We start from the raw sequence: 26,240 nt of genomic DNA, 5'->3' as shown, positions 1-26,240 counted from the left end.
GTGGGGCGCTACGCTCCGCTCCTACCCTGAAAGTCTCGGGGGGATTCGTCAAGCGGGGGCTGAGATAAAAGGGGGGTCCCAAAACGCGTTTTTCCCATGCATTTTTCCATAGGACCTTTAGAACGAGCTACAGCCCGAACGGCTGAACAGAATTACTAGAAATTTGGCAGAGAGGTAGTCCCTAGGTCAAGGAAGTGCCTTTTGTAGGTTTGGTGTAAATCTGTTCAGTAGATTCTGAGAAAATAGCCTTTAAATCAATATATATATCTGAGCCCGCTTACGGTACGCTTACCGTACGCTTACCGTACGCTTACCGTAAGCTTACGGTGGCGTGCGCGAGCGCGATTCTGATTGGCTCTTAGATCTTAGTAAACATTCGAATCGGCCGAAACCAGGAAGCGGCGTCCGCCATTTTGTCTCTCGCACTGAGTGTTGTTTATCAAACATGATGGCCAAAAACATGTTACGGGGCTGTTTTGACAACTCCCTCCCACATAGTCATGTTGAGGGAGTCCCCAAACATCCCCCAAGAGCAAAAACGGTTTTATTTTTTTTTCGGCAATTTCGCGGGGTACGCTTACCGTACGCTTACCGTACGCTTACCGTAAGCTTACCGTACGCTTACGGTAAAAAAATAAAAATAAAAAAAACACTATCCACACTTACCCCACCCCCTGTGCTTTTGGTGGCCGCAGGCCACCAAATGTGCAGGGCTTATTAATAGAGAAAAAAAACGTAATTTTGGCAACATGAAATTATAAAATCGAAATAAAAAAAACACTATCCACATTGACCTCACCCCCTGTGCTTTTGGTGGCCGAAGGCCACCAAATGTACAGGGCTTATTAAAGTTGATAAAAACCGTGCACGGAACGAACTGCGTTAAGTGGGCGCGCACGCCACAAATGGCGTAAAGTAACTTAGCATTTAAAAAACCGTACAAATTCACTGAAAAAACCATAGGTTTCACACACGTTATAGTTAGGAAATAGCATTTAAAAAACCTTGCTAATTCACTGAAAAAACCATAGGTTTCACACATGTTATAGTTAGCTGGACATTTTACTGATAAAAAACCAATGAAATTCCCCCGTTATAGTTACTGTAGGCAACTATAACTCACGCGACCGTAATCCTCTGCTGATGACATATGTGTCTTTATGAAAAAAAAATATTTGTAATATATGTATAGCTAAAATTTAATGGAAGAAGATATGGGCAAATAAGTGTCTAAATACAGTATTAGCATCAGCAGAGGATTGCGGTCGCGTGAGTTATAGTTGCCTACAGTAACTATAACGGGGGAATTTCATTGATTTTTTATCAGTAAAATGTCCAGCTAACTATAACATGTGTGAAACCTATGGTTTTTTCAGTGAATATATATATATATATATATTTTATATTACAGGTGGGTAGTAGCCACTCTGTAGTTAGGTTCACCAGAGATAGGAATTCCTCTGATATTTGTCCCTTAATAACTTTGTACCTGTTTAACGAATCTTCACAAACCTTTGCAGACCTATTGCATCTGTTACATTGGTGAATGATTGAATGTTTGACAGTGTTTGGTCAAGGAGGTGCAAAGAAAACCGTATGTATTATTGGATTGTTGTACACTTGCGTCACTCATGGTGTCGCATGGGCAACGCAATACTGAAATCAGATTAGCAAAGCAAATCAGGGCCACCATGTGTTGCCCTGAGTTGATTGGGAAATCTGGAGGAATACAAGCCAATGCAGTTTGCTCTTTTGCCTTACTCTGCACACCATTTCTACATTGCTGCTAAATTTGTCATACATCCGTATGACACACCACTGTACTCCACTCCGCTATACACTATTCCACTCCATGCCATTCTGTTACGCGCCTCTCTACTGTACAAGATTCCAATCTATGCCACTACACGCTACGTTCTAACACTCTTCGCACATCCACTCTATGCTACTCCGGTCTACGTCACTCCACTGCGTGCTATTCCACTATACACTATGGGCCCGATTCACAGAACTAACTTAAGACAAAATCCTGTGTTATTCACAGAAGGCACTTACTCATTTTGGTATTCACAGAAGGCACGTATTCATTTCGGTATTCACAGAAGTTAGGAGTCCTAACTTTAGGACTTCTAAATGCCTTCTGTGAATACCGAAAGTCTTAAAGTTAGGATTTTTCTCAGTTTAGGAGTAGTAAAGTTAGGAGTCCTAAAATTCGAGGTAATGGCACATCATGTTAGCAGGCAATGGTCCCTTTGGTGCGCCTGAGTCAGTCTGCCTGACTGACTCAGGCGCACCAAAGGGACCATCGCCTGCTCAAGAAAGACAAGAGCAGCACAGGCTACAGTGCTCTGTAAACAGATATCCGCTCTGCTGTACTGTGAAGTATTACTGAACCTAAAACGTCAATACTAACATGATGTGCCATTACCTCGAATTTTAAGCCTTGAAAAGGCCCTGGCCCAATTTTAGCCATTGGGTGAAACACGTGTCGGCTGTTAGCTCTGTTTCAGTGTGAAGAAAGAAACAACAAAATAAATAAACAAGAAAGGATATAACCTGAATGTTGGAATATCTGAAAAAAAACTTTTATGCTTTAACAAATAAAACAAAAACCTGTACTTATTTAAGTACACTGACTATTCTTACTTCAAACTAACAAAAGGAGGAGGTCTTGACTCATAACCCTACGCATATACTTTTTTCTGAGGCCATAGAGGTCCAGTGTTTCGAGTCAACCTTCTTAAGAAATAAGCGACATATATTGGGCAATTCTCTCTGGAACTGGGACCTCTGGACCTTAGCAACTCTGCACGTGTGCGTAGGGTGCAGTGGCAGACAGTGTCGAAGGCAGCTGATAGGTCCAGGAGGATGAGGTCCGCAGTTTTGCCGTTGTCCAGGGTGGCCCTGATGTCATCGGTGGCGGCGATGAGGGCAGTCTCGGTACTGTGGTTGCTGTGGAACCCGGACTGGACGGGTCCAAGATGTTGTTCTCCTCGAGGTAGCGGGTCAGCTGTCTGTTGACGGTCTTCTCGATTACCTTCGCCGGGAACGGAAGCAGGGAGATGGGCTGGAAGTTCTTGAGGTCTCTTGGATCCGCCTTGAGTTTCTTCAGTAAGGCATTGATCTCGGCGTGCTTCCAGCTCTCCGGGAAGGTCGCGGTCTCGAAGAAGATGTTGATGGCCTTGCGGAGGTAGGGTGCGATGGTAGCGCTAGCCTTGTTAAAGATGTGGTGTGGGCATGGGTCTGACTGAGAGCCGGAGTGGATGGTGTTCATGATTTTGAGGGTGTCATCGTCGGTTATGTTGGTCCAGGTGAGCAGGGGATCGATGTGGGTGGTGGCCGCGGGGTCTGAGGTGTCGGTGGTTGTTGGGGCAGTCAGGTTGTTGAAGCTGTCATGGATGTCTGCGTTCTTGCGATGGAAGAAGGTGGCGAGGGAGTCGCACAGGTCCTGTGATGGTGGGATGTCATTTGTGTTGGAGCTGGGGTTGGAGAGTTCCTTCATGATGTTGAAGAGCTCTTTGCTGTTGTGTGTGTTATTGTTGAGTCGGTCCTTGAAGGAGGTCCTTTTGGCGGATCTGATGAGGTGATGGTGTCTGCTGATAGCGTTCTTGTGGGCTGCATAGCTGTCTGGTGTCTGTTCGCGGTGCTCCACTATATGCTACTCCCTATAAATGCTCCTCCAGTATATGCTATTCCACCCTATGCCATCCCACTGTACGCCACTCCACGCTTTTCCACTGTCACTCCACTGTACAACACTCCACTGTATGCTATTCTACTCTACCCTATTTGTATGCCTCTTCAGTCTACACCACTCCACTGTATGCCACTACGCTATTCCACTCTACACTATTACACTCTATGCTATTACACTGTACCCACTATACTCTACACTATTACACTGCACACAACTCCACTCTATGCCACTTCAATCTACGCCACTCCATTATATGCTACTCCCTATAACCGCTCCTCCAGTATATGCTATTCCACCCTATGCCATTCCATTGTACGCCACTCCACTCTATGCTTTTCCACTATGTCACTCCACTGTACAACACTCCACTGTATGCTATTCCACTCTACCCTATTTGTATGCCTCTTCAGTCTACACCACTCCACTGTACGCCACTACACTATTCTACTCTACACTATTCCACTCTATGCTATTCTGCTCTATGTCATTCCCCTCCACTCTACTCCACTCTATGCAATTCCACTGTACGCCACTTCACTCTACGCAACTTCAGTCTTTACCATTCTACTGTATGGTATTCCACTCTACACCACTCCACTGTATGCTATTACACTCTACCCCACAATACACCACTTCACGGTACACCACTCCACTGTAAGCTACTACACTATACACTATTCCACTCTATGCTACTCCACTGTACGCCACTCTAGTCTATACTACCCCACTGTATGCCACTACAGTGTACACTACTCCACTATGTGCTATTTCACTCTACTCCACTCTTTACTATTCCACTTTATGCCACTCCACTCTACACTACTCCACTTTACTCCACTACAATGTGCTCTCCTCCACTCTATGTAACTCCACTCTACAAAACTCTACTACACTCTATGCCACTGTGTTAGACTCTACTCTGTTCCTGTACACTCTCCTGTCCAAGTGTGTACTCAACTCTATGCCCGTATACTCTATTGTACAACCCAGCACCCCACTCTACTCCACTGTATGTTACGCCATTCCGATTTATACAAATTTTTCGACTCTAAGCTATGCCATTTCATTGTATGCCACCCCACTCTACGCTAATACACTGTACCCTACTCCACTGTACACCACTGCACTGTACACCACTCCATCCTATGTACTTCTACTCTCCACTATACAGTATTACACTGTACGTACACTATTCCATTATATGCTACGCCACTTTACGGTAATCTCTTCTGTGCCACTACACTCTATGCTGCTCCTGTAAGATACTCCCCTCCAGTCTACATAAATCCACTCTATAAAAGTGTATCACACTTTATAGCACTCTACAACATTCTACACCACTCAATCCCCGTATATTCCACTGTCCTACTCTATACTCCACTCTATGCCTGAACACTCTATTGTACAACACTCTATTGCACTATTCAACTCTTTTGTATATGACACAGCACTCCACGCTAAAGTACGAGACCCCACTCCAACTTACACCAATATACTACCTACACTCCACTCCATGCCACTCTATGGCACACCAATACACTCTATTGTACTTTACTCCACACTACATTATGCCACTCCACTCTGCTTCACTGTACAAGTCTTCACCTCACTTGACACTACTATACAACAATCCACTCTAAGCAGCTCCATTGTTTGACACACTACTGTACTCTATCCAACTCCACTCTACAGCACTTTACCATACTGTATACCACTGTCCAAAACTACTGTACTATACTGTATGCCACTGTACAACACTGTACTCCACCCTGTGTCGCTCTGTGATACTCTAGTCCACTATACAACACTGTACGCAGCTCTTTGTATGCCACAGCACCCCACTTTACTCCACTCTACTTTGACACAGTACTCCACCCTACTCCACTACTACGCTTTATTCCATTGTACTCTGTAACACTGTATGCCAATCCACTCTACTGTACTCTGCAACACTGTACTGTGCTTTATACCATTTCACTCTACAAAACTCAACTAGACTGTATGCCACTGTACTCAACTGTAGTCTACATCACTTACCAATACTGTATAACACACCACTACACTCTACTGTACAGTGCAGTTCTCCAATTTATCACACTTTACTCAACTGTATAAAACACCACTCCACTCTACTGCACTCTACCCCACTATAGTCCACGACATGTCACTCCACTCTATGACACTTTATGTGAGAAGTTGGCCTGATGTATGATGTCACTAGTTCTAGTGTACACCTTATATCAGTCCAAACAACCCTTATGGTGATTGGTTGTAAAGTCAACCTTATAGACCAGCTATCCTAGTGGTAGCATGGACAAGAGCAGTCTTAGGCTAAACTCTGAATGGCATGTGAAGCCAGCTGTTATACCATTTGTAACCCCTTGAATACCAAATGAAAGGACACCACAACAGATAAATATATAAAATAAAGTGTATTTATTCTAGTCAAACCCTCAGCACTCTTTATGAGATTCGAGGTAAGTACAACACAGTCTTATTTAAGCATACATTAAGTCACACAGGTAAGTAATACAGTTAGGCCCTAGGGGCCACGCAAACCATATACTAAATAAGTGGTATAAGGACCACTGTCACGGAAATAGGATAGGCCTAGGCCTAGGGAATTGCTGGGGCTACACTACACTACCAAAGGTTAGGAAGTGGGAGGCCGACGGGATTCAGGTGCAGAGTGGAAACACTCACGCGTAATGCGTACAATCGATAGAAATAGTACAGTTTAGAATTAATAAGATTTAGGACACTTCTGGAGTAGCTAGGAAGTCGAGACTGGAAAACTAGACACTAGTATAGTCAATACCCTGATGAGCACCGGAGTACCCAAGTTACCTAGCCCACGGGCTGCGGGTGCATAGGTGTGAAGTTGCATCGGGTTTCGTCGTCGACTCCTATGGATGCCTGAAGGAAAGTTGCTGACAGGCAGTCAGTGAAGAGTGTCCGGTGGATCCCAAGGCTGGGATCAAGAAGGAAGGATACCTGCAAGCAGAAGGGACAGAGTCTGGGTCACTAGCCAGTGACCACGTGGAACCAGGAAGGAACCAGGAGACGTCGAGAGTTTGCAGGTGAAGAGGTGAAGCTTGTCGCAGCAGCCACGGGTACCAGGAGACGTCGAGGATGACCAGGACCAGGAGGCGAGCTGTCCCACGAAGGCTCTTGCTGTCGGCGTCGTCGAAGTCGAACTAGGACTCACCAAGCCTTGGCAAGCGGAACCCACGCAGAATGGAGGACTTGCGTCTGGTGCAGACCAGGAAGGTCTGGGGTGCTTCTTTTTGTCAGAAGAGCAGGAGCCAGTCTGGAGGAGCCAAACCAGCAGTCGAAAGTTACAGGTGTGTCGTCGCAAAGGTTACTAGCCAACGGGCCAGTGACCGGACAGACGCGGCAAGCAGGAAAATGCAGAAGGGCACCACGCAGGACTCGTGGAGTGTGGGGGGCTGATCTTCGGTGCAGATGGTGCTTGGGGTTGGGGCTTCTCAATCCCCGGTGCACAACTTTGAGGGTGCCTCAGAAGCTGCGCTGGAAGATACTCGCCACTTTTCCCAGGTAGCCGGTCCCACGTCTCTCGTCGCCTCCACGGATCTCAGCTCGGCTGTGGATGTGGATCTGGGTCGGAGAAGTCTGGAAGTCAAGGCTCTGGTCGGGCTCTGCAGTCGGTCCCTCGTAGAACTTCAGCAAAGCAAAGGGTAAGTCTCTTGATGGTGCCTGTTTGCACAGGGTAGCCACTCCTTGGCCACAAGGGAGATTCTTCAGTCTTCTTCTTTCGTCGAATGTCGAAGGTCCAGAGTTTCTGTTCAAGTTGCATGTTCAGGATAATCTAATCTCCTGGGGCCCAGCTACCACACTTATACTAATCTGGGCGCTGGGTTGCCTGCTAGGTCATGCCTTATGGGTGGGACCTGGGAGGGGGGTGGTTACACCCCCTTCCCTTTGTCCAGTTTCGTGCCAGGACTTGGGCTGGAGTGCCCCAGCACCGGTTTGAACTGGACTATGCATGGGACACCTTGTGTGCCCCAGGCATGTCTCATTCCTTTCAGCCCTCCGGCCCCAATACACTAAAGTCTGTCTGGGGAGGTGCTAGCACCTCCCCAAGCAGGAAACCTATTGTCCAAGCCTCCCTTGCCGGGATCACTCCCAGCAGCAGGAGGTCAGACTCGTGTCTGTGGCAGCAGCATCCATTTTGTGATGCTGAGGCTTTGGTTAGAGTTAAACAGCAAAGTAGGATTTTAACATGTCTCTCCCTCTAGAAGGGGTGAATAATATCCTCATCACCAGAAATGGTATGGGGTATTATTCCAAAGTGTTAGACACCTTACACGACATGTTTTGATAAAGCCAAACCATAGTTACCATAACCGTTTAAGATTATAAGGCACTTTAAGGGTATATGGTAGGCTATATCATAGAACAGCTATAAGGACATGGTTCCGAAAGCTGCAGACAGGCTTAGCTCATGCTAGAGCACCATCTCACATGTTACCAAGCACTCTGCCTCCAGGATTGTTAAGGCCTGCCATAGGAGTGGCTGATAGGTACACATGTGTCTATTTTAAGGGTAGATATAGGTATACTATATCTAAGCAAGGGGTGATTACAGGACCTTGCCCCAGCTGAGTGATCAGCCAGTTGTGTCTGATTGGAAGGCCAGACCAGGGGTGGCATAATACATGCTGCAGCCCCTGGGAGGCCTAGGGTAAACCTATGCCCTGGGTACCTAGGGTACACTGTACAGGGTCCAATAAGGTGATCCTTACCAATTGGGTATGTACCTAGGGTACATGGAGTCCATTTTAAAGAGAGAGCAGACAGCCTGAGACCCTGAATGGCAGGATCTCAGGCCAACTAAGTCAAAAAACCAGCTAGACACTATGCAAAAAGTTGGGGGTAACCATTGTCAGATATCCACCTTCCTACACTTTACTCCTCTCTACACTACCCCACTCCAGTGTATTCCACTCCACTATACTCCACTCTACTCTACTTTATTCCACTCTACGCCACTGTACCATACTCAGCTCTACGCCACTCCTCTCTATGACACTATACTCCACTCTATGCCCAACCACTCTAGGCCACTGCACTACACCCTCACACTCCACAACACGCCACTCAGTTTATCTCTACGATACGCCACTCCTCTACATAACACAGCACTCCCCTCTACAACACTCTCCTCCACTGTACTCTATGAAAGTCCCCTTGATAATATCCACTCTACGACACTCAACTTCACTCAACTCCACTCTAAAACACTCTACTCTGAGAGACTATGACACACTACTCTACTGTTCGGCACTCCAGTCCACTGTACAAGTTGCTGCTCCAGTCTAAGAAACTTGACTTCACTATATGATAAGCCATGCCAATACACTATATTACACTTTACTACACTGTACGATACACCACTACACTCTTCTCTACCCCACTCTATTCCAGCCTACACTACAGCACTCTATTACAATAGACTTTACAACCTTCTCCTCCACTGTACTGTATGACACTCTGCATAACAACTCTCCATTCGCAACACTGGACTCTTAAGATTTGAACTACCTTTTCATGAATTTTTGTTTTTTTAAAAGTTGAAATTAAATGAAAACTTTTAAGGTTAAAGCTTAGTTATAGTTTGGAAAACTTTTTTCCCTGTAGAATGCAAGCTTAAACTACAGAAGTGTTAAAAATTCTACAGTTATACTTATAGCTTTCATTTACAATTTATTCACCACCTTCGAATTATTATAAGTAGCACACCTCATTGCACACCCTTTTCAGCTCGGTACCAGACAACACTAATTATAATTCACCGCTCTGTCATGCAATATGTTCTCACAAAAAATGGTACTCCACTGTACACCACTACATGAAATTCTCTGACACATTACTGCACAACACTGCACTCGACAACACTGAACTGTACAACACTCTACTACACTGAACTCCACTCTATGCCACTACACTCCACAACACTCTGCTGCACTCTATGCCACTCTATGCCACTCTACTCAATGACACTCCAATCCACCACACTCCATTTCACAGCACTCCAGTCAACGACTCCCACTGTAAAACACCCAACTGTACTTTTCAACACACCACTACATTGTTCAACACGCCGCTCCAGTCTACGATACTTCACTCCATGATACCACACACCATGCCACTTTACTGAATAACACTTTACTTCACTGTATGCTTCATCACTCCACTCTACTTGACTCGAGTCTATTCCACTCTACAATAGTCCACTGTACAATACTAGACTCTAAGATATTCTCCTGTACTGTACTACACCCAACTTTACGACGTTCCCATGAATGACACTCCACACTGCTATTTAAAACATATTTCTGTTAAAAAATAAAAAACATTAACATACAGTGAAAAAAACAAAGGTTAAGGATGGTTTATAGTAAAAATACTCTATGTATTCTTTCTATACTAAAGCAACTTAAAATACACAAACATTGCAAATTAAACATTTTTAATTACAGCAATTTATAATGTATGCACCATCTTCCAATTACTATAAGTCGTGCACCTCCAAAAGCAGTCTTGTTGTCTCACTCTTAACACTTCATTAACTATAACTGATGCCTTTCCCATGTACTGGTTATACCTTTGCATATTACATTACAGTATAGTATGTGAAATAATAGCATTCATAACACTTATAGATTCTCAAATTATATTTTGTCACTACACAGTGCATGGTAGAGTAGCAAGTTATAGTTAGTATTATTTGGGTAGGGAGCTGAAAAGAGTGTGCAATGAGGTGCTCTACTTATTATAATTTGAAGGTGGTGGATACATTGTAAATGAAAGATGAGTAAAACTGTAGCATTTTTAAAGTTTGTATAGTTTAAGCTTGGTTTGTATAGGAAAAGAAAATTCTCCTAACTTTAACTAAGCTTTAACCTTTGTTTTTTTCATTGAAAAATGTCAGGCATCTGGCCCGAGCCTGGCTTCTTAGTGACTCTTCAACCTATCAAGACGGTGGAGCAAAAATGTAAATCACATGTGAACAGACCAGTGATTAAAGAAGGTTGAATGACATCTGTATATATGTATGCATTTGTTTTCAACATAAGGCTGGTGAAAGTAGGTTAGGCGTAAAAAGAGCTCCTTCAGCCTTAACTAGGTCAGATCGCAGCCATCTTGGAAATCACCCTATAGCGCCCCACTAGTGCTTTGCCTCTCTTTTCAGACATGATGTTGACCGTTTAAAGGCAACTTAAGACATCACAGTACTCCAATCACAGATCTGATGATCTATGAAAGGGGCGGTAAGGACAATTTAATGGGGTCTGACATCCTTCAGAAGAGAGAAGTCCTTCTTTGTTTCTTTCTGCAAAGTCAGATCAAGTTCTTACACTGTCCTGGTCATTAACATTTGGATTTAGTTAAACTTCACTCAGTGGTGCTTGCCTGGAGAGCGTACTGAAAATCAGTTTTAATTCCCACAATGTATGAAATGCAATGCTATATGTTCTGAAACTCATCGTCACCTCCCTCGTCAAAAATCAAGTCTGTGGAGGTGAAGCTGTGTGACACCAAAAACAGGAATTGCAAGAAAATGAGTTGTGAACGTAAACTTAAGCGATTATAGTTGTGCCTGTGGTTTCATGTGGTGAGCAAGCACCAGCACTCATTTTGGTAGGCTGGGGCTTGTTTCTCATCATCAGACTTTAACCCAAGGCAAGTGTGGGAAAGGCAGAAAGAAGGAACAAGATAGAAAAACAAGGGTAAAGAGAAAAGCCTTCATACATGAGAACCTGCAAGAGTTGAGACAAAGAGATAACTGTAGACTAGTGGCAGGAAGAGGCATGAAGCAGGATTAGGATTAAGCAGCCTTGGTATTCAGAAATGTAGGCATTCAGCAGGATTTGAAGGAAAACTTATGCCCGCACTTTTTTCTGCACATTAGGCGCTGCTGTGCTGCCAGATATTGCCTGAGGCATAAAGGACAGAAGTTTAGGTTGCAGATGTGGACAGGCTTTATGAGCTCTTTCTGTTATCCTTTCCTTCCGAACAGGACCAATGTTTTCACTGCGAGCAGTGGCAGTCGCCCAGACGCCAAAAAAGTGATGATCATTATTACAGACGGTGAAGCGAATGATGCATCATTCAACAAAAATGCCATTCCAACTGCTGACAAAATGGGCATTATCCGGTACATCATCGGGGTAAGGACTAGCATGAGAGAATGAAAAGAGGTTAACATATGTGTATAAACACATTCTGGTACACACAGAGATTTCATGCCCTGCATACTCAGACAGCCTAATCACCTAAATTATTGTCATGGTTTGAGTAAGTCTTAAAGCTTTCTTAAGACCAGAAAGCTGATCTTACTTTATGACTGATCCTGCCTTGATCATGTCAGTCGAAAAACTGGTCTTTCTAGCTTAAGGCTGTGTCAAGCCAGACATAATGTATAATTAAACAAGCCAGAGTTCCTAGCCCATATCACTCACTCACACAGATACACACATGTACGTATCACACACCCTGTTCACAAAGATCTCCCACTACAAACATATCCTGCTCACTGAATTCATATGCCCCATAAATCTCACACACCTCTACACATGAACCTCAAGCGCCCTGCATACACAGCTCAAGCATCCTATTGGGAGTCACCTGGCCTGTACATGCAGCTTACTACTGTGTACTTGCCTTTACATAGCGCCTATCTGTCCATACTTAAGACAACTAGGCCTGGCCTTCCTGGAGGGGTTGTGACTCTTACATCTTAGTTCTCTATTCCTTTCACAGGTTGGCTCAAACTTTCAGGCAGAGATGGTGGTGAATTACCTGGAGGTCTTTGCATCCAAGCCCCCAAGTGACCACATCAAGGTTCTGGACAGCTTCGACAAACTACAGACGGTCTTCGGAGAGATCCAGAACAAGCTGTTTGCCATTGAGGGTGAGAAACTGACGAGAGTCAACCACTTAGGATAAAGTGCTTTGATGGGCAGTGGGTTCTGGATCAAAGACAGAGGTTCAGAAGAAGAGCTGTAGAGTCAAACCTAGGCTCTGAAATTTAGGGCACATTTAGAACGCAGATGTCCTTCTTCCCTCTTCGGTGTTCTCCGCTAATTTACAGTCCTGAGCAAGGCAACAAGTCCAATGTCAGAGCCATCATTGTTGTGCCATCAGGAAGATGATTGTGCAGTCATGACAATGCCCCGGTTTTCTGCGGTAACAGAGCCCCCTGCCACACAGTGAGAAAACACTATATCTGAGGATGTAAGGGCCATTGGTGATATGGGTATTTTGGTGGTATATATGCAGTCCTCACATGATTACAATTCTACCTGGCAACCCAGCCATGGTGGAATTGCCATCACAGAAATCTGTGCCCTGACGCAGCTTCAGCCATGTTGGCAGGAGTTTCCTCAACAGAAATAGCCCAATCTCAGGGAACTCATAATGTGAGGGACTGACCTCCGCCGTTGTGGCAGAAGTATTTCCTGAGCCACACATGTGGAATGACTGTCCAACCACTAACTTTGGAATGAGGCCTGTAGTGTCTTACATGAACTTACAGGTGCCTGTATTGTTCTTCAATATGCTGTGGAATGTGGAACGCTTGTGTTGCTATGGGGAACTGAGCATCTAGTGAGAAGACAGTTGCCAGTCCTGAGCGTTGGATGGGGTCTCTGATACCTTGTACTCAATAAAGAGATCTTCACTGTCAACTCTACCTTCTGGAAGTTATTGAAAACGCATCTTACAAGGCCCTTTGAATGGGGATTGTTGTAGTATGGAAGAAAGGAATATGGAGGGAGAGCACAGGCACGGTGTATGGAAGGATAAAAGCGGAGTATGGGAGATATGATTCCCAGTACTGACGGGAAGCGCTAGAGAAAGGGATGGAACTAAGATGCATGGAGTACAGGTGAAGATGAGTGGGAGCAAAAGTAGGCATTCTGTAAGTGAAGGTGGAGAGAACTGAATGGAAATGGATTATAGGAAAGATAAGAGGTAGTGCCTATTTGCATTTACATGACGCCTTTGAACAGTTATTTTACTTTAGCCAGCTCCCTTTGAACAGTTTTGTAAAACTCACAAGTATTGGGTGGGGTGAATAGCTAAAGAAAGAACATTTTGGAGCTAAGAACATAGACTTGTCCACTAGCAGTATTCCTTTAGGTGAAGGTAACATTCCTTAGGAGAATAAAGTGTAATGGAATCCTTATTTACACATGTAAATATTGATTCTACTGACAATGTATGTAAACGTTTGTTAAACACAAATAAAGCCCAACTGAGTGATTTTTAATTATTCTAACCTATCACATTATGTAACATATTCATGCCATACCAGCCTGCTCCCAAACATACAGAAAAAGGTGACAGGATGTTCTCACCCACCACCATGTTCCATGCTTCATCATAGGACTCCCCACTCTCTTCAAAAAAGCGGTTTGATGAAGAGCGGACCATGTCCTAACATCAGGGAGGCACTTTTAACTAAACACAGACATGTGCAGAAAAACTCAATCTAGAAGGCAATGTGGTACTCCAATCTAACCTTTATGCTTTGTGGAGTGCTACTTGGTATTAAAAACCAGATGTGGGGAGTAGGGGAGCTAGTTCCCCAGCCCCACTAAACCGTCAACATGTTTCTGCCTAGTGGCTCAACAGAATCCATGGCATTTGTCAGGACAGACATCGGATCCTTTAGTGGTATATATACGTTACATGTGCCACTATGTTGATGCCTGACCTTTGACACCACCCTACATTTCTAGGTCCCTAGGTACCTACAAAACATTAAACACAAGCATTACAGACATACAACAGATAGGCTGATAATTCATGGACAATCATCCTACAGCATTGTGTAGATATCAAATTCATGTGGTGTAGATGTTAGACTGCACTCGCGTACCACACACATCTCAAAAAAGTGTAATGTTGTGAGTATTACTTCCCACCACTAATTCAGCTACTAATGAGTGATACTGCATCTAACATATATTATGTGAGGGGCTGTGTGACTGTGTGTTTGTATGTGTGAGTGACTGTTTGGGTGTGTGAGTAGCTGTATGGGTGAATAAGTGGGTGTATGAATATTTTGTGTGGCTGAGTGAGTGGCTATGTGAGTGGCTGTATTGGGAGTGAGTGGGTGTGTCAGTGGCTCTATGGGTGATTGAGTGCTTGTATGGGTGGATGTGCGAGTGACTGTCTGGGTGAGCGAGTGGGGGTCTGAATGCCTGTATGATTGAGTGACTGTTTGTGTAAGTGTCTATATGGGTGAGTGAGTTGCTGTTTGAGTGGTTGTTTGGTTAAGTGAATTGGTGTGTGAGTAGCTGCATTGGCGAGTGAGTATCTATGTGAATGGCTGTATGGGTTTGTGGGCATATGTGGGCATGCTTGTATGGATGTGTGAAGGGGTATGTAAGTGGTTGTTTGGGAGTGTGACTGAGTGTGAGTGCTTATATAGGTGAGTAAGTGGCTGTATTGGGAGAATGTATGGGTGAGTGAATATGTGGGTGTGTGAGAAGCAGTATGGGTGAGTGTGTTGCTGTGTGAGTGGCTGTATGAGTGAGTGACTGGATGTATGAGTAACTGTATCATTGAGTGGGTGGTAGTCTAAGTGCCTGTATGTATGAGTGAGTGGGTCAGTTAGTAGATGTATGTATAAGTGAATGTGTGGGTGAGTGACTGCATGTGTGAGTAGCTGTATGGGTATATGAGTGGATATGTAAGTGTACTGGATGAGTGAGTGGGTGCATGCATGGGTATACGAATGAATGACTGGTTGTATGAGCAGCTATATGGGTGAGTGAGTGGTTGTATGAGTGAATGTGTGAGTGAGTGAGTGGCTCTATGGATGAGTGAGGGGTTGTGTGACTACTTGTATTGGTCTGTAAATGGGTATGTTAGTGGTTGTGTGGGTATGTGGGTGGGTGTATGAGAGGTTGTATAGGGGAGTGAGTGGGTGTGTGAGTGGTTCTGTGGATGAATCAGTGATGTCATTTATGTCATCAGTGATGTCACTGACCATGTCATGAGTGATGTCATAAGCAGTCCATTGCTGGAGCATAAGTTATAGTTAGCTCAGGTAACTATAACTGCTGAATTTCACAGTTTTGTATGAATGAAATCTGAGCCTAACTATAACGACCCTGTAACCTTTGGTTTTTTCAGTCGATTTATACGTTTTTTTAAAATTAGTTTCCATAACATCCCTGTAACCTTTGTTTTTTTCAGTGAATTTCTAAGGTTTTTTTAAATTGTATTTCCTAATTGTAACCTGTAACCTTTGAAAGTGAGTGTGTGAGTCAGTGCATGAGTCTCTCAGTGGGTGTCTGAGTGAGTGTGTGAGTGTCTCACTGGATGTGTAAGTGAGGGCATGAGTGTCTGAGTGGGTCTGTGAGTGGGTGTGAGAGTGTCTGAGTGGGTTTGTAAGGGCCTTCATAAGTGTGTCAGTCAGTCTGTGAGTGCATGAGTGGGTCTGTGAGCAGGTGTGTAAGTCTCTGAGTAGGCCTGTGAGTAGGTGTGTGTCTCTGAGTAGGTTCATGAGCTGGTGTGTGAGTTTCTGGCTGGAAACTGAGTGTTTGGTTTTGCTTAGCAGGAGCTGTCACAGCTCCTGCCAAGCAAAAACAAATAGCTATGTCCTAGGGTGAGCACCCCAGGACATAGAAGGAGCCGGCCCTGGAGGGTGGCAGTCCCCGGACCATTAATTGCCACCCCGCCAATTGGTTTATTTACTCCTGAGAGGTGAAGGTCCCCGGGGCTTCTAGAAGTCTAGGAGCAGGTTCTGCGTGGTCCCCCTCCTTTATTTAAAACTAGGCCCTGGGGAGGTGGTCATGCCTGAGGCTTCTAGAAGCCCAGGAGGGGGGTCCACGTGGCTCCTCTCCATTATTTATAAAAAAAAGTCCTAGGGAGGTGGTGGTCACCTTCCTTTTTTTTATAAAATGTCTCAGGACCTGTCCCACTCGGGCGTCCTTTTCAAAACAAGTGTGGGAGCCCATGCTTTTTTTTGCCATGAATTTCGCAAATTTGTGGCAAAATGTGTTTTTTTCATGTTTTGATTGCTCTGCTGGGGTCCATCTGGGACCCCAAGAACAAGGCTTGGAGGTCAGGGTACTCCTACCCTTCTCTCTTTTCTATTTTTTCAGTGTTGAAGCTGGGTTCTAACATGGCTGCCAACACTTCCTGATTGAAGTGTTGGCAGCCATATCAGAGCTCTACAGGTATCTGCACAAACTTGTCATTATTAGCACAGGCTTTGCGATCACAGATAAACAAATTTGAATTTCCTTAAATTTCTCAACAACTACTGAACAGATTTACACCAAATAACTGGATGTGTGATCTGCTAACCAAAATCTACCTTTCTGCCAAATTCGGTGTAATTCCATCCAGTGGTTCGGGCTGCAGGCGTCTAAAGAGTCTATGGGAATCAACATGGAAAACACAATTTTTTTACCCCCACTTGATGGATCATCCTGAAACTTTCAATGCAGACCAAGATTTACCAGGGCACGTTTTTGGGAAAATTGCATAAAGATTTGTCAAACAGCGCCAAAGTTATAGGCTATTCAACAAATGCTTTTCCTATGGAAACATGATCCTAACTACAACTCCAGAACACACCTGGTAACACCCTTGCATTATTTCTCAAGAGAAATAAATCTTTGCCAGAGTGGAGTCCAAGTGTCTTCGATTAAAGCCTATACTAGTTCCCAAGCAGCCTTTATACTTGATGATTATCTAATTGCACACATTTACATTTCTTTTAAGGAGCAGGCACCCTAGTGAGAAGGCTTGTTTCTTCTTTAGTGTTTGTATGACTCTAGACTTCACAGCACCGAGGCCCGCCCCACCCGCCCCCCTTCACTTTAAGGCAGAGGTATCTTAAGATCAGATTCAACATTTTAGGTGTGGTTGTTTTTGTAAAAGGGTTATCCCGGGTGTGCAAGGGTGGAGGCCTGCAGGTTTGCATTCGGATGCAGAAGCCTGATCCTCCAGGCCCTTGGGGCCCCAGAGAAATGCTCCAATAGAAAGAGGAAAAGAGCCACACCCATGTATAGCATCACATAAGGCTAATTTTTGGTTACAAATGAACAGAGACACATTCCTTGGAGAGATGTCCCCAGGGAAAGATTGTGATGTATGTTTGATATTTCTTTTTTAAAGTGCCATCACCACCATTAGTGCAGCAGGTGCTGCAGCACTGGGTTCAGTGGTGTGAGAGGCCACTGCTCCCCAATATGTCTGTCTTACAGCCAAAAAGGTGAATGGGAGCCCATTGTCTTTGCTAGTACAAGGACCTAGGTCACCTTTGCTGTGCATGGAACAGGACCCAAGCAACACAGGTTGAGATGTATTTTTTGCCCCTTTTTTTACACAAAGGGCAGAAAGCCTGCTTTGTGCCTCAGGTCTAGGATGATGGCCCAGTGGAGGAGGCAGAGCAGGCAGCCTGCTTTGCAGAGCTGTAGGTATCATTGGTGCTGCAGCTGCAGTGGCACCAGGGCTGAATGACATGAGGGACCAACTAAATCCCACTTAAGGCTGTTTATTATCCTTCCTTCCTTGCATGTCCCTGCCTTCACTGCCTGATCACTGGCTATGTTCGTCGCGGCTCTGGGATCGGCCCGTTGCTGCGTTGCGGACGTGCAGTGAAGCGAGGCCTTGGACTCCACCGCGGCCGGCTCCTCCGATCCCCGCACTGCTTGCCTTCAAATTTTCGGTGTTCTTTGGCTGCCAGTTTGACGACTCTTTGGACAGGCGCCATTTTCATTGACTCTCCTGCTGCCGTCCAGTGTTGTCTGCGACGTACTCCAGGCTGCGACCGACGATCTCTGTCCACGGGGACCTGATCGGAGCCGCGCCTTGGTGAGTCCTATATCCTCCGCTCTTGAACGGCTGATAGCTCGCCTGTTTATTAGTGGTAGGCCGGGAGTGTCGACTCCTTTGACGCCATTTTTATTTTACTTTATTTTGAAACCGATAGTGCCGCTTCTGTCGTTCCTGGAGCCAGGCGGCGTGTCATTGTACTTTCCGACCCTTCTTGTCCACCGGCTTCGGGCGCTGTGCTGTCTCACTTCGCCTGGGTCCTGCCAGGCGTATGATCACCGGAGGATGATGCCACTCGTGGTTGCCTTCCTTACGACGAGCTTCTCTGGTCGAGTCTCCAACGGATTGGTGCGGCGCCATGATCACATGTCCACCGTGTTGCGGTGCCAGTCTGCAGCTTCCCTGACTTCATTTGCCTGATTGTTGTTCTCTGCCTGACTTTAAAATGGCGGAATTAAGAAGATATCACATTAGCATGCAATTGCCTGACTTTAAAATGGCGGTGCTCTGTGTTGACGATTGCCTGTACTTGGTTTATAAATGCTCGCGCTCCTTCAGATGTGTCAGTAGCAGCGGAAAAGGAGCAGAGAAAGCCGGCTCAGCACTGCTTTAGGCACTGTAATTAGTGGTGTTGTGGCAGTTCCATACACTTCATGCGGAACGTCCCACTACACATTTGACTTCGCCTCGGATTTCTCTATTGTGATCTCCTTCCAAGCACACAATACCTGCCAGTGGCTTTGGTTCTGTTTGACATAAGTGGGCTTCATGCGAGGCTTGCACTCCATGAGCAGCATTCCTCAATGCCAATGATTTCATCTCATCACTGGATTGACCCTTTCTGGTCTCTCCCACTTAGATCTTATTTCTCTATTGGGATCTCCTTGCCAAGCACACAATGCCTGATAGTGGCTTTGGATACTGTTTGACATAAGTGGGCTGGATGATAGGCTTGCACTCCATAAGGAGCTTCCCACCATGCCACGGATTTCACTTCTGGATTGACCCTTTTTGGACTCTCCCACTTAGATCGCAGATGGGCCTCCCATAGCCTTGTATGCCTTCCAGTACAAGTCTTTGTGAGCCAAGACGAGTTAAGTGATCCCATGTCTGTAGCGAAATTCGGACCATAACCGCTGTCACTACACTACAAGATCCACTGCGAGTCCCCAGGAGTGATGTTGGGTTCTCCCACTGTGAGAAAGTGCCATCTTTCTTGCATGGTATGCCCCCACTTTTTGCTGAATTGCTGAATGTACTTTGACTGAGTGTGCCCTAGACTCCTGCCAATCAGATGCCCAGGGCCTATGTTCCTTCCCTAAAAACACAAAACCCAAATTGGCAAACCCTGGCCACATGTCGGCCCCTGGTAAATGGAACCCTAGGTACCCAGGGCCTGGTGACCAGGGAAGGCCTCTAAGGGCTGCAGCACTCATTGTGCCACCCTTAGAGGCCCTGTACCCTAGCACACACACTCCCCTTGCAGGCTGGGTGTCTGGGTACAAGACAAAACAAAGAGTCGACATGGCACACATCCCTGTATGCCATGCCCACCGTACACTGTCATGGCATACATCAGCCACCCCTCTAGCTGGGTGCCCTATGCCAATGGTGTGGGCACAGGAGCAGGAGCCCTGTGCCCCTACAGTACCCAGGTCCATTCCTGGGCACTGTAAGTGCAGTGCTGCCATTTAAGAGTACATGGTGCTGAGAGCTCGTCAAACACGAACTCCACAGCACCATAATGGCAACACTGAAGACTGAGAAGTTTGGTATCAAACTTCTCAGCACATTAAACCCACACTGATGCCAGTGTGGGATTTAATGTACCCAGCACCCCAGAGGGCATCTTAGAGATGCCCCCTTAAACCTAACCTACAATCCACGTCTGCTCCCACAGCCGCATGGCCTGCTAGTCAGCAGCCACCAACCAAGGCCCCCCTACCTCTCATAGGATAACATTGGGTCTAACTCTCTCTGCACCCGGCTGCCCCTGTGCTGCTGAGGGTGAACCAACTGTACCTACCTGACCCTGGGAGACCCCTGAGTCCATGCCCAGAACCCTAACTCTGCCAGTCGAGTACTTACCTTTAAATCGATAACTCAATGTTCGAGGCATATGAGCTGCAGATCACACTCTTAGGATAGTAGATCGCCATCTGGTGTTGGGCTCGGATGCTTGCAGGTTGTTGTTGTCTTCGGAAGAAGTCTTTGGTCACGAGATAGGTGACTCCTCCCTTCGATGACAGTGCGCATGGGCATCAACTCCATCGTTAGATTGTTTTTTTCCGCCATTGGGTTCGGATGCAACTTTTCCGCTCCGGTTGGAATTATCAATTCCAAACTTTTCGAAGCGCAAAAACTTCATACAAAACATCGAAGCACCTTCACTCTCGGCATCGATTTTATCGGCTCGATTCCGGACGTCAACGCGGGCCGCTGGGCCTATCCAGGCCGTGAGGCCTACGGCTCATGGAAAGGACGCCGTTAAAAAAATGCCCCCAGTGTGGAGCAAAATTTCCGCACAGTGACCACCACAAAGTCTGCAACCTGTGCCTATCACCAGAACACGACGAGGCCAGCTGTCCAGCCTGCGCATCCTTTCGATCCAAAAAGACCATTAGAGATCGAAGGGCTCGACGACACATCATGGCACAGAGACCAGCTCCGGAACCAGTGGACATCTTTAATGAAGGCCCCAATGTCCCCGAAGAAGATTCCGAAGATCTACAAATAATTTCCGAAGCAGACGACTCAGACGACCCCATCACTCCTGGGCAACGTGTGAGTACTACTGCCCCTGCCCCAACCCCACCGAAACCAAAGGCATTGGTCAAGACTTCGCCTGCTGGCCCGAGTCGCGACCGAAAACACCCTTCAGAAGCCCCGCCTCCGGGCTCGGCTCTGAAGAAACATAAGCCGTCCGGTAGCTCGGGACCGAGCAAACCGCATGTCATTGTCCAACCGGCACCCTCGGCACCGAAGACTAAATACCACTCGGCACCGAAATCGGCTCAGAAGCCCTCAGCCCCGAAAACACCAAGGCCAACCGACACACCGGCACCGAAGGTTCCCAAGCCCACAGATACACCTTCGGCTCCGAAACCATCATCAGCACCGAAACCATCATTGGCACCGAAACCATCATCAGTACCGAAACCGGCTATGGACTCTCATACGCCTCCTAAAGCCAAACATACTACTGATCAGCCAAAACCTGAAGAACAAGAACTTTTTCATCCATATCCAATCGACCCAAGGCAGAAAAAGATTTATATCAACCCAAAGACTGGACATGTCACCGCGGTGCCACAGGATGATGATGATGATGACCAAGGGGGTGGGGGTGAAACTAATGATCCGTTCATGGATCCAGACACCTCACCACTGGATGATTGGGCATTCCCTTTACCAGATATGCCTGACCCACAGGCATATCCCTCAAAACCATCGCCTCCTGATGATCACCTAGGGTTTGGCCAATTATTAAATAGGGCAGCACTATACCACGGCGTCACTCAGATGCACCAGAGGAAGACTTCCTTTTAGACACTTTCGAACAGTCTCAAAAGTCGGTACACATTCTGCCCTTGATTAAAGGAGTCATAAAACACGCCCCCGAAGTCTTTAAAGACCCCGTTCGTGCCAGGGTTCTCAACCCACGGATCGAAAAGAAATATAGGCCTGCGCCTCAAGATCCTAATTACATCAAAGGGCAACACCCTTTGGATTCTTTGGTCGTTTCCAATGCTCGTAAACGCGCCAACTCCCAAACCACAGCAGACACACCACCCCCCGACAAAGAATCCAAACTATTGGAAGCCTCTGGTAAAAGGAGTAGCAGCACAAGCCGCTAATCACTGGCGTATTGCCAACACCCAAGCCCTACTAGCACGCTATGACAAGGCCCACTACAATCAATTAGAGACTCTCTTACAACATCTGCCAGACCAATATAAAACCCAGGCAAATGATCTCATTCAGGAGGGAAAGCTTATTTCAAATGCAGCAATTAAATGTGCGCTTGACGCCGCAGACACCGCTTCTAGAGCGATTAACACAAGTGTCCTCCTTCGAAGACATGCCTGGCTCCGCATTTCAGGCTTTAAGCCAGAGGTACAAACTACCATACTTAGTCAACCATTTAATCAGGAACAGCTCTTTGGGCCAGCAGTAGACGCTGCCCTTGAAAAAATGAAGAAGGACACAGAGACGGCTAAGTCCATGGGGGCATTACAGTCTCCCCAACCACGTGGCTCCTTTCGGCGCTCCTTCTATAGAGGAGCCTCCAAAAATATGGGAGCGGACACCTCCTCTACATTCAAAACTGCCACACACACATCCCCCAGTAGAGGGTATTTTAGAGGCGGATACAGAGAAGACAACAACAAGGGACGAGGTCGAGGCAATAACAACACTCGCACCTCCCCTGCCACAAAACAGTGACTTTCCTCCACTCCCCCCAGACCATCCCACTCCGGTCGGGGGAGATTAAATCAGTTCCTACCTGTCTGGAACTCCATCACAACAGACAAGTGGGTAATACAAATTATCCAGTATGGTTACTGCCTGGAACTCACAACTACCCCCCCACATATACCACCCAAACAGCGTTCCATGTCACCATACCATCTTACGCTCCTCAAACAAGAGGTTCTATCATTGCTTCAAAAACGCAATAGAACCAGTTCCCTTAGAACATCAGGGTACAGGGGTATACTCACTCTACTTCCTAATCCCCAAAAAGGACGGGACTCTAAGACCAATACTCGACCTCAGACCCCTAAATCTGTATATCAACTCAGATCATTTCCATATGATAACTTTTCAACAAGTGCTCCCACTACTGCAACAAGGCGATTTCCTTACTACACTAGATCTCAAGGTTGCCTACTTCCACATTCCCATACATCCTGCCCACAGGAAGTATTTAAGGTTTGTGGTGGACGGACAACACTACCAGTTTACAGTCCTTCCATTCGGGGTAACAACCGCACCGAGAGTATTCACAAAATGCTTAGCAGTAGTAGCAGCACATCTCAGACGGCAACAAATTCACGTCTTCCCGTATCTAGACGACTGGCTAATAAAAGCCAACTCATTCAACAAGTGTCAATCAATCAATCAATCAAGACATTTGTAAAGCGCGCTACTCACCCGGAGGGTCTCAAGGCGCTAGGGGGGGGGTTCGCTTCTACACACTCACCAAACCATCCAAATCTTACACAACTTGGGATTCACAATAAACTATCCCAAATCCCATCTCCAACCTTCTCACATTCATCAGTATCTCGGAGCCACCATAAAAACCTCCACAGCCCTAGCATATTCCAATCCAGCCAGGATAGCCAATATACAAGCTCTTATTGCAAAATTCCAAATCTAACACTCTCTCTCAGTAAGAGTCTTCATACAACTCATAGGCATGATGGCATCATGCATCTTCATTGTGCCTTATGCCAGACTTCAAATGCGCCCCTTGCAAGAATGTTTAGCACGTCAGTGGAACCAGGCTCACGGACAACTTACAGATCTGGTGTTGCTGGACAGCCGCACACATCGCTCTCTCAAATGGTGGAACATAACAAACCTGTCCAAAGGGCGGCCGTTCCTAGAGCCTCTTGCACAGATAGTGCTGACAACGGACGCATCGCTCACAGGATGGGGAGCCCATCTCCTTGGCCACACCACTCAGGGCAAATGGACCACTCAACAGAAAATGCTCCATATCAATTACCTGGAACTGCTAGCAGTGTTCCTAGCACTAAAATCATTCCAACCACATCTCCAGAACAAAACTGTCCTCATCCGGACAGACAACATGAAAGCCATGTATTACATACCGAAACAAGGAGGCACACATTCTCTCCAGCTGTCCCAGCTCGCACAGAACATTTGGAGATGGGCCATTCCCCAGAAAATATACCTACTTGCAGAACACCTTCCAGGGGTTCACAATCAGATCGCCAGACTCAACAGATCCACGAATAGGAACTACATCCCCAAGTCCTAATACCCTTTTTCCAACAATGGGGCCAGCCAGACATAGATCTGTTCGCCACACACGAAAACGCAAAATGCCCAACCTTCGCCGCCAGGTTTCCCCACCCGGAGTCAAAGGGCAATGCAATATGGGTGAACTGGTCAGGCAGATTTGCATACACTTTTCCGTCTCTCCCACTCATTCCATTAGTAGTACGCAAGCTCAGACAACAGTCTCTGAAACTGATCTTAGTAGCTCCCACATGGGCACGCCAACCGTGGTTCCTAACACTACTGGAACTCTCGCTAGCGCCCCACCAAAAACTGCATCTCTCCCTGTCCTTATTAACCCAGAACCATGGAGAAATCAGACACCCAGATCCAGGTCAACTGAACCTGGCAATCTGGCTCCTGAAGTCCTAGAGTTCGGTTACCTCAACCTACCACCAGACTGCATGAATATTATAAGAGAGGCCAGACGACCTACCGCTAGAGCCTGCTACGCGGCAAAATGGAAAAGATTTGCCATTTACTGCACTAACAATCATATAAACCCACTGGATGCATCCATCCAGGACATCATTTGCTACTTACTGCACTTGCAAAGATGTAATTTGGCATACTCATCCATACGTCTCCACCTAGCAGCATTAGCAGCCTACTTACAAAATAGACAACACTTGTCACTCTTCAGGGTACCTGCGATCAAAGCCTTCATGGAAGGACTAAAAAGAATTATTCCTCCCAGATTACCACCCTCTCCAGTGTGGAATCTAAACATTGTTCTTACAAGGCTCATGGGACCCCCATTTGAACCTCTGCATAAATGCGAACTACAGTTCCTCACATGGAAAGTGGCTTTCCTTATCGCTATCACATCCCTCAGAAGGGTAAGTAAAATCCAGGCTTTAACAATACAAGAACCATTCTTACAATTACACCGTAACAAAGTGGTTCTTAGAACAAATCCGAAATTCCTACCAAATGTCATATCTCCATTCCATCTTAACCAGTCAGTAGAGTTACCAGTGTTCTTCCCAAATCCAGACTCGGTAGCTGAAAGAACTCTTCATACCTTAGACGTTAAAAGAGCCCTTCTTTACTATATTGACAGAACCAAATCATTCCGCAAAACAAAACAATTGTTTGTTGCTTTTTCTCCACCACATAAAGGCAACCCCATTTCCAAATCTGGGATAGCTAGGTGGATAGTTAAATGTATACAAATATGCTACCACAAGGCTAAACGCACACTAACGGTTCCCCCTAGAGCGCATTCCACACGCAAAATAGGGGCTTCCATGGCATTCTTAGGAAACATTCCCCTAGAAGATATTTGTAAGGCAGCCACATGGTCTACAACACACACCTTCACTAAACACTATTGTGTTGACGTGCAAGCAAAGCAGCAAGCTTCTGTGGGTCAGGCTGTCCGTAAAACTTTATTTCAAACTGCTGCAACCGATACAGGTGACCATCGCTAGGGGAGACACTGCTGTATAGTCTATCCTAAGTGTGTGATCTGCAGCTCATATGTCTCGAACGGAATATGCTACTTACCAGTATGCATCTGTTTTTGGCATGTAGAGCTGCAGAGCCACACACGCCCACCCACCTCCCCGGGACCTGTATCTGTTCCAGCATTGTCTTACTTAGACATCACACATGGACATCTCTCTCTTTTCTACAAACTCCATCATTTCCGATCATGGCAAAAAACAATCTAACGATGGAG

General features: G+C 46.0%; 1 protein-coding gene across 2 annotated transcripts in view; it reads left to right on the top strand.

Moving 5' to 3' along the window:
- Positions 1-26,240, top strand: part of ITGAL (integrin subunit alpha L) — a 394,734-nt gene that overhangs the window by 185,339 nt on the left and 183,155 nt on the right. For both annotated transcript variants that reach the window (XR_014966715.1, XM_085618461.1), the window contains exons 8-9: positions 11,742-11,892; positions 12,485-12,635. Coding sequence is in view for 1 of the 2 variants with exons in the window: in XM_085618461.1 (XP_085474587.1) it covers positions 11,742-11,892; positions 12,485-12,635 (302 nt within the window). In the remaining variant the exon portion in view is untranslated. The remainder of the gene's footprint in view (positions 1-11,741; positions 11,893-12,484; positions 12,636-26,240) is intronic.

This window comes from Triturus cristatus, chromosome 7 (genome assembly GCF_964204655.1).
Source record: "Triturus cristatus chromosome 7, aTriCri1.1, whole genome shotgun sequence".
Lineage (NCBI taxonomy): Eukaryota > Metazoa > Chordata > Amphibia > Caudata > Salamandridae > Triturus > Triturus cristatus.
Note: the sequence above shows the minus strand (reverse complement) of the source record. Positions and strands in the feature narration are given on the sequence as shown.